At 37.7% G+C, this 10,257-nt stretch overlaps 1 protein-coding gene across 1 annotated transcript in view; it reads right to left on the reverse strand.

Annotated features, from left to right (window-relative positions):
* The window catches only part of baiap2l2b (BAR/IMD domain containing adaptor protein 2 like 2b), a 23,382-nt gene extending 14,011 nt beyond the window's left edge, over positions 1-9,371 (reverse strand). Inside the window, exons 1-6 of the mRNA XM_022665353.2 lie at positions 8,988-9,371; positions 7,112-7,187; positions 4,989-5,075; positions 1,953-2,014; positions 1,426-1,497; positions 367-456 (exon numbers count right to left, since the gene is read on the reverse strand). Of these exons, the coding sequence (XP_022521074.2) occupies positions 367-456; positions 1,426-1,497; positions 1,953-2,014; positions 4,989-5,075; positions 7,112-7,187; positions 8,988-9,041 (441 nt within the window). The 5' untranslated portion in view covers positions 9,042-9,371. The remainder of the gene's footprint in view (positions 1-366; positions 457-1,425; positions 1,498-1,952; positions 2,015-4,988; positions 5,076-7,111; positions 7,188-8,987) is intronic.
* Positions 9,372-10,257: the final 886 nt, after the last annotated feature.

The following is a 10,257-nucleotide window of genomic DNA, read 5'->3' on the forward strand; positions in this document are numbered from 1 at the left end:
TATCAGTAACCCAGCGCTCTAACAACCTGCTGTGGGTGTTACAAAGTAACAACAACACAATAATCCTGCTAGACATGCTGAAAATATTGTTTCACATAAATAAAATGTGACTTTATGCCTTTTGGAGATTAATAATAAATAATAATGGCCGTGGGCGTTGTGTTACGGTTCATTTCTGGGTCTGAAATGTACAAAACAACAGACTTCACAGATCTCTGTGTTTCAAAGAACAAAAACACACGTATAAAAAAAGACTCACACACTTTAAAATCTACTACTCACCCCCACACACACTTACACACACTCTCACACACACACACTTACACACACACACTTATACACACACACTCACGAGTGAGGACTCACCAGAGAGTCTCTGTAAGCGCCTCTTCTCAACTGCCTCTCCAAAGCTGCAGCCTGATTCCTGACCTCCATCTCATACACTCTCCTGCTGCCCTGCACACACACACACACATTTACAGAATCGATGATAAATGCACCCACTCATGTATTACTATAATAACGTGTTTTAGATGTTGTTTATATGTCTGATCCTTGCTCACTATATCTCCAACTGTTTGTGAACACCTCTTCTATATCTAAGCTGAACTCACCCACATTAATTCACACCTATTGCTGCTGACACAGATGTGCAAATGCACTCACAGACACAAATGTCTGCCTTAGAGCAATGTTGAAACTAAATTTATTAGAGAGCCTTTTCTGGACTGTAGAGATTAGCATCACACAGCAAAATAATTCAGGTAATTTTAATTTTATTTCTGTTATTTCTGTTTATGAATAAGATTTAATCTACAGTTACAGTAGATACAGTGATCACCAGCACCGTAATCTGTTGTAGGACAGGAAAACACAAGGAGCAGAGTCAGATTTTAGCACAACACCACTTTCTTCTTCTGTGGTTTAAGAGGAGAGAACAGCCTGCCTTAGCTTCCTGTGATTGGTCCAAAACTTCAAAGTGTTTTTACATTGCAAACGAACTGGACCACTGTTCAGTTGATCCAGATGGGACCTCTTATGAGTTGGACCAAAATTGGGGCCTTTGGTTCTGACCTTAATTTTGCAGCACCTTTTACACTTGCTTTTTTATTTCTTTATTTTTAAAAGTCTGAAGGCTATTACCATCAGTTAGCTTGTTAGCAGCTCAACAAACTGTCATAGCATGTTGCACACAGAGAGCAAACAATAAAAATCCAAGGCTATATTTTAATCCCTGTAAAAAAAGACTAAGACAAGTGTAATGTCTCTACAGCACGTCTTAAAACAAGTAAGAAAAACATCAATCGGTCGAATAGATTGTTTTATGTAGATAAAATTATATTAATGACCTTAAAAATATTTAGGTAGTATGGTACATAACCTTTAAACAGTGTTTAATCTTATATACTGTGTTATTGTACTTACATCTATATACTCTTCATCCAGCTTCACATTCTTATCCAGAGCCTGCAGCACCTCCACATGAAACCAGCGGAACTGTAGAGACCGTACAACAAACCAGTTTATGGAAGAGATGCACACCAGCACAGTGTCATAGACCTGCTGTAAAGTGTCGGCGAGTAATGCAGCTCAGAAAAACAGCTAAAAAAATTTTTTTTACCTTTTTTAATGGCACAGCAGCCATATTATGCTTTGTTGGTATGTATGCTGGGATGCTAAAAATATTAAGTATTTTATTAATAATAATAATTTTGATATATTTATTTTTTTATTAAAGTTTTGTAACCGCATTTTCTTTAAAAAGCTAAATAAAACACAATGTCAAAAATACAGCATCATACAGCAAATGTATTTAAACCTGTGAAAACCTTTGTTATTTGACCTATAGCAAAAAAAATATATGCCAATTCTGAATACAAATTACACCCAAAACAAACTGTATTTAACAGAAACACTGAGACTGTAGAGTTTAGTGTGATTAAATCACTCACCAGCCCCTCCACCTCCGCCGTGAGCTTCCTCTGAGTCTCTGAAATCTGGATCAGCACATCTCCTGCCAATCAATCAACAATTCAAACAGGAACTCCTCAGGTCTGTTAAACATCTTCATTACCTTTAAAGGTGCTTTACTAAATTCTAAACATTAAAATAGCAGCTGTGAAAATGCGGCCCCTCCCCAAAAGAGAAAACACAAGAAACAAGGAAACAAGGAAACGTTGTAAAAAGTTATAGCCGTGATGCTAACAGCCCGGCTCAGCACGGTTGAACCAAATTAGCCACAATGCTAATATCCAGGGTCTACAGGTAAACATCAATATAGTGCCATTCAAAGAGGTAATAAAGACACAAACGCTCTATTGGCTGCAGTTGTTGTGGGATAAATGTAATGGTATGTCTAATGGAATGCCACCTCTTGCAATAAATGATAATGTGCCCACTAGATCAAATAAATCTGATAATGTGTGTCTCAGTAAATGGGCATTACGGTCCCTTTCTGCACTTCAAGTAATAAAGGGTGGAGTTTATAACAGACAGTGCTGTAAAGGGTGTATCTGTATGTAATTTGCAGCTATATAAGTACCCCTAAAATTAATCATAATTAATACTAATTCTCCTTGTTAAACGTGCATTTGTTCCACATTTTCAGTGGCTAAAACTTATAAAATCAACCTTTATAATTTCTAATATAAAGACTGGTAGGGCATGATTTGACGTAGAATGTGTGTGTTCTTTATGACAGTAATAAATATTGTTAAATTGTTAAAAAAGTAATGTCTCAATCAGTTATAATGTAGCATTATTAACTAATGCTACATTATAATTATATTTTATTTATAAAAAAGTGAAAATAGCCTTCTCTCTACAGTCTGTATGTTTGTAACTGATTATTTATATACAGTATAAACTGTAGTCTCTGGATTCTGTTGGATCATTTTGATCCAGAATCAGCTGAGTGTATACAGAGAGGAGCACGACTCCGTACTTCAATTATTCAACCAGAATGCTCTTCCATGTAACCTGATCTCTCTCTCTCTCTCTCCTCTCTCTCTCTCTCTCGCTGTTTCCTCCCCTCATACACTCTAACTTGTGATTGATTAATATAAGTAATGTCAGATCTACACAATACACACCCACTGAATAATAAACCGATTAAAGAGAATCAGATTTCAGTAACCAGCATTCAGTCCAAATAAACACACACCACACAGAGAAAAATGATTAAATAAATTAAACAATATAATAAATAAAGAGTATTTTATCTTAACAATATTTTATTTGATCAATATTTAGCATAATCAATTTGATAAACCAGATTTATTTCATTTTATATTCATCTTTGGTTAATTAATTTCAGTGATGAGACATTTTTCTGACAAGACGAGACATTATATTGGGTTTAGGAGACTGAGACGAGAATTTAATAATATATATTTTTTATAAAGTTGAAATATATATATATGACTGAACATATTTTACTTGACTGAAACTAACAAACTGCAAAACTGCAGGTGATTTTTAAAAATTTTGTCAGTAATCATCTTAAAATGGATATCAATTGTTTTTACACTGATGATGAATGATGAATTGTGTATTATTTATTAGATACAGTAAAATACAGAACGGTATGTAAGTACAGCAGCAGGTTTTACCATAAACCTTAAAACTTCTCTCCTGTATGATCTCACACAAGTCTCTTCAGACCTTCAGAATGATCGTCACAATCCCCCTAGTGAGGGATCTGTATTAAACTGTCAACCCCTTAAGAGTTCTACGCAGACCTGGCAACCTATGACTGAATCTTAACTCATTGCCACAGCTAATAGGTAAAAAGTGGAGGTGGGAATGTGTGGGTGGAATGAGATCTGCTACATATAACAAAGACTGAGATGAAAAAATATTAAGAGTACAGTGAGCTGAGCAGAATTAGGGACGCTGGGAGATTCTAGCTAAAGTTAAAATACATATGAGGCTCGAGGGGATGAGATTTGCTTTCTAACCAAACCAGAATTTCTGAAGCCGCCCCATTTTGATGCTTCCTTTTTCCTTCAACTTTTTCACATTTTTAAAACTTTCTACGTTCACATTACTAGAAGCCACGTTTCTTAAATCCGATTTTTTTCTTAGATCAGATTTGTCTAACTTGTCGGCTCACATTCACTGTAAATATAAGTGATCTGTATCTGTGTGTAATGTGAACGAATCTGTTCCTGAAACTCCTCACATGCTGCACATTGATACCTGTATGAACATATAAACCATCTTCACCAACAACATAAAAAACCCTCATATTAGAGAGACGAGAGACTCGTAGCTTTATAAAGGGAAATGGATGAGTTAACAGCTCATATGTGGAGCATCTTTTGCTGGAGTGGAGTGTAAACAGCTGCTCTGTAGTTCATGCTCAGCTCCAGGAGCTGAAAAAAAGACAGGCAGTTTGCTTTTGCTGTTTTTGCAGCTATAGCTACACAGCTGCACCAAGAGATACAGTGTGGGTATGAGAGAGAAGAGAAGCACGTAACGCTAATGCTAATGCTAATGCTAATGCGTAAAAGCAAATAGACGCATGAACTCAGATTTGACCGTTCACATTCATGTCGCATGTCTGTGGATTGGATACGTGTCTGATTTAGGACCACATATGAAAGTGACTAATTTGAGATTTGAGTCACTTCAGCCTGGTAATGTGAACGTAGCCTTATTGACTCAATCTTTCACAGAGAAAATAAGTTAGAGTGACGGGGGGTAACTCAAACTGAGGGACACACACACAAAAATGTGATTTGTCTCTAAATTTCTCCTTTAGGACTCTGCTATTTGCCGAAGTTCGGCTGGGTGGGCGGGGCTAGACGCCGGAGGGTGAAGAGTTTATTGGTGGTGTTTTGTTTGGTGGATAAAAGACGGAGAGCAGCCATAAAGTTGCGGTGGACTTTCTGCTGAGTGGACGGATCAATGGCTTTCATTTAGACAAAAACACACACACACACCAACACCCTTACACACACACACACACACACTTTGTTTCTTACCAAGAGAGCGAGACGAGGCTGTGTGAAGTGCGTGCTCGCCCATCTTCGCCAGGGCACTGAAATAGGCCTCACTTGTCAACGCCAAGGCTGCAACACACACACACACACACACACACAGACAAGATACCTTGAGTTTGGGACAGGAATAGCTCAAGGCCCTGGCATCACATTGCTCCAGGTGTGAGTAATGGTGTTTACATGCAGAGAACAGAACATCAAATATACATCAGTACACTCCCCAACACATTTAGGTTCAGGACACGTAAAGCATGTGTGTGTGTGTGTGTGTGTGTGTGTTTAAATAAGGGTCAACCCATCACAATGTACACATACAGCTCTGGAAAAAAACTAAGAGAGCACTTCAGTTTCTGAATCCGTTTCTCTGATTTTGCTATTTATAGGTTTATGTTTGAGTAAAATGAACATTGTTGTTTTATTCTATAAACTACAAACAACATTTCTCCCAAATTCCAAATACAAATATTATACTCATTTAGAGCATTTATTTACAGAAAATTAGAAATGGCTGAAATAACAAAAAAAAGATGCAGAGCTTTCAGACCTCAAATAATACAAAGAAAAAAACAAGTTCATATTCATAAAGTTTTAAGAGTTCAGAAAACAATATTTGGTGGAATAATCCTGGTTTTTAATCATAGTTTTCATGCATCATGTTCTCCTCCACCAGTCTTACACACTGCTTTTGGATAACTTTATGCTGCTTTACTTCTGGTGCAAAAATTCAAGCAGTTTAGTTTGGTTTGATGGCTTGTGATCATCCATCTTCCTCTTGATTATATTTCATAAAATTTATAATAATAATAATTTTTAAGCGCTTTCTTATTCTTTTCCACAGCATGTAATTTTATTCTCTTTCTCCTCAATTTGGAAAGTTAATTATCCACCCACTGAAATGAACTCTTCCTATCACTAGTGATGCTCCAAAACCAGGAGGGTGAAGACCAGCACACACCTCCTCCAATACTCCAGACTCAGCAAACAGAAGCCCATATGACTAACATCACCTTTAGGAGTGCTGTGGGAAAAGAGAGCGCCACCTACTGTACCCACATAGAGAGAGCACGGCCAATCATGCTCTATATGGTAATTCCATGTCCAGCTGTAATCTATAGTCCCTCGTTATTCCAGAACAGATTAATGAGATAAAGGGTCTACTGTTCTAGATTTCACATCACACACTGAAGATGCATTCATGGGACATATTTTTATTAAATGTCAGAATCAGTCACTTGACCTCAACCCAAACTGAGCATCTTTTTATTTACTGAAGTTAAAACTGAAGCAGAAAGACTGACAAATATGCAAAATTGAAGCTGTAAAAACAGTAAAGTGGTAAAGGCCTGGCAAAAAAACAAAACAGGGAGAAAACAGGGGATTTGTGAACAGTAAATTAAAAAAACAGGGTCCATGTCCATGTTTTCACAAAAAGCCGCGCTTTAACTCATGTAATCCTGGTGTTTTCCAAACATATTGATCACATTACTAACATAATCTGATTTTCTAAAATTATCAGATTATTAAATGCTTGTTATCATATTCTTTAGTCCTATCTGGATAGGATTAGTTTCTCTGTGTAAAATATTTCACAATTTTACTCAGTGATAAAACTCTTGCATCCAGACTGCAATTGTAAAAACTGGAGGATCAGTGAATTTTTAGGCTTTTTCTCAGTAATATGACATTGCTGCTTTCAGTAGCTCCTCCATTTTCACTCGCTGTTGTGTTTTTTAACGTGGATCTCCGTGAAAACCGTGGCGTGTCCAAAGTGTAATTAGGGTGCGCGGCAGTGGACAGTGGATCTATTTTATTAAATGCTAAGAGACGAAACTCAGAGATGTGCGTCCGAACGGGACTAAAATTACCGGAGGAGCACGGAGTTCAGAGAAAAACAGTAGATAATTCAGCCTGTAATTTTCTCAGAGGACGTCTGAGAAAAACACAAACATGATCGTTCTGAACGGGAATAAAATCACAGAGGATAAAAAAAAAACATAAAAGAGAAAATTACCCAGAACCCTCTGAGAAAATAATCCGTCGGGATAGGACTTTAAATACATTGTCATTGTGATCAGAGACAGGTGAACACGCCCTCAAACTCTCACCTTGAAAAGCTTTGACATAGTTGTTTCCTAAAGTAACCAGTGTCTGCAGACCTGGGTTGAATTGCTCCATCAGATTCTGAAACACACACATATACACATACACACACATATATACACACACATGTTGTACATACTGACGCTTTCTAAAACTAAAACACATTCCAAAATATTAACTTCATTCTTCTAGAACCATTAATTGGAATTGTCTTTAGAACTACTTGTGTGCTTATGGTCATTGTCTTGCTGCATGACTCACCTTCTCTTGCAATTCAGTTCATGGACAGATGTGCTGACATTTTCCTTTAGAATTCTCGGATATAGTTCAGAATTTATTTTCCATGAATGCAGGCAAGCTGTCCTGGCCCAAATGCAGCAAAACATGCCCAAACCATGATGCTTCCACCACCATGTTTCACTGATAAGATAAGGATCTTATGCTGGAATACAGTGTATTTCTTTCTCCAAAGATAACGCTTGTCCACAAAACATTCTTTTAATAGTCTTCAGGCTTGTCCCTGTGATTAAACTGAAGACGAGCAGAAATGTCCCTTTTGGAGAGTAGTGTCTTTAGTGGCTTTCTCCTTGCAGCCCTGCCATGCACACCATTTTAGTTTAGTGTTCTCCTGATGGTGGACTTAAGTACATTAACATTACCTAATGTGAGAGAGGCCTTCAGTTGCTTAGAAGTTACCCAGGGGTCCTTTGAGACCTCGGTGACTATTCCAAGCCTTGCTCTTGAATTGATGTTGGTAGGTCAAGCACTCCTGAAGAGGGTAAAAATGGTCTTGAACCTCTCTATTTTAACACTGTAAAGGTCTATTTCTGATGCTGGGGAGCACAGTAGACACTTTTGACTATAGGCAAGGATTCGAATGGGTGCTGATGTAGGTCAGCAGCTACATAGCATTAAATACAGCTGGACATCAGAGCGTCGCTCACAAGAGACAAACTGTGATAAAAAACGGTGATAGTTTCTGGTATGCAGTGGTCAGTACATCCCATAACTGTTCCAAAGAAGGACAACCCAGGAACTGGCGACAAGATCATGGACTCCAAAGTCTCACTGATGCTCATGGAGGCCCAACCCACTTCACAACTTACAGAACTCAGATTAATGATATGCTGTAACGTGGTCTTGGTGCCAGATACCACAGGACACCTTCAGAAGTGAAGTCAAGAAGTCCATTTGCCTTGATGCCTTTGACGGTTCAGAGAGATTTTGATATTAAGCTGGTGGTTTTAAGGTTATACACTCACTGGCCACTTTATTAGGCACACCTGTCCAACTGTTCATTAACGCAAATGTCCAATCAGCATGGATCCATCCTGTCTTGTATCAGCGGTTCAGGCTGGTGGTGGTGTTGTTTAATGGTGTGGGGGATACTTCCCTGCCACCACTCATTAGTACCAATTAAGCATCATGTCGACGCCACAGCCTACCTGAATATTGTTACTGATCATGTCCTCCATCCCTTTATGATCACAGTGTACCTGTATCTTCTGATGCTACTTCCAGCAGGATAATGCTCCATGTCATAAAGAGCAAGAGAATCATCTCAGACTGGTTTCTTCAACACAACGATGAGTTAATTCACTGTACTGTAGCTTTCTCCTAGATTTTGAAACATTGCTGTGAGGAGTATTTGATTGAATTAAGCCTCACAGGACCATTTTTAAGGTCAGTGAGGTTCTGATCTTGAAAATGTAGGCTTGGCCTGCCATTCTAACTCATCACAAAGGTACTAAATAGAGTTTAATAACTTTGAGTATTGAGTTTTGGGTATGGAGACATAAAGGATCATTCATTAACTTCAATCTTTAAGCATTAAACACACAGAAACTCACACGGAGACACTTCAGAGGAAGCAGGACTCACCGAGTAGATGTTGAGGGTGGACCTGTGCAGGTGATCACTATTAGCTCCAGACATGATGACGGTAGTGATCGACACGAGCGCAGCGAACAACACTTATTCACTAAAGTTCAGAGTGAGATGGTGAAAGTCGCCGTGCTGCAATTATTCCGCTCTGTTGTCTCGGTAAGTGTGTGTGTGTGTGTGTGTAGTGTGTGTGTGTAGTGTGTATAGTGTGTAGGAGTGCGACAGTGTGTGTGTGTGTGTGTACGCTTGTTTGAGCGATGATGCACTCACCCTATCTCTGTAATTGGTCTTTTCAACTCTCTGTTCTCTGTTATCACCTAGTATCATAGTAGAGAGAAAAAGAATGAGTGTGTGTGTGTGTGTGTGTGTGCGCGCGCGAGTGTGTGTGTGTATTTGATACACCTTCAGGTGGTGAATTATTAAGCAGTTGGCTGGCAGGAAGCTTCGCTCCACCTGAGATCAGCCATCACACCTGGGCAAGTGCAACTATACCTGATAATGGTACTGACGCACTAGACCACAAACCATACACACACACACACACACACACACACAACAAGCACCTGACATAAATACCAAAGACTGACAAAAAATTACAAACCAATAACAAGTTGTTGGAATATAATTAGAATTATATGTGTGAATGTATTGATGATGAAACATTTAAACATTAAAAAAGTCTGATTCAGAATTCAGAACAAATAAAAACATTAACAAATATGATGTAATTAAATGTAGACTTTCAGGTTCAATTCAAGGGGTTGAACAAGAATCTCAGACACACACACAAAAAAAAAAAAAAACACGGTATGAGGTACGGTATAAGAACTTTGGTACCACTTTTCAATAAGACTACCTTTATAAAGGGTCTATAAATGGTTTACAATTAGTTTAGATAGATAGATAGATAGATAGATAGATAGGTAGATAGGTAGATAGATAGATAGATAGATAGATAGATAGATAGATAGATAGATAGATAGATAGATAGATAGATAGATAGATAGATAGATAGATAGATAGATAGATAGATAGATAGATAGATAGATAGATAGATAGATAGATAGATAGATAGATAGATAGATAGATACTTTATTAATCCCCAATGGGGAAATTAATTTGTCCAACAGCATACAAATAACAACAACAACAAAAAACAAAAACACACAAAAAACATACACAACAGAGTCCACACCCAGGTACAAAAAAAAAAAAAAAAAAAATTAGTAACCATAGTAATGGTTACTAATTAGGTTGTAAATGCTTT

The sequence above is a fragment of the Astyanax mexicanus genome, chromosome 23, assembly GCF_023375975.1.
Source record: "Astyanax mexicanus isolate ESR-SI-001 chromosome 23, AstMex3_surface, whole genome shotgun sequence".
Taxonomy (NCBI): Eukaryota; Metazoa; Chordata; class Actinopteri; order Characiformes; family Acestrorhamphidae; genus Astyanax; species Astyanax mexicanus.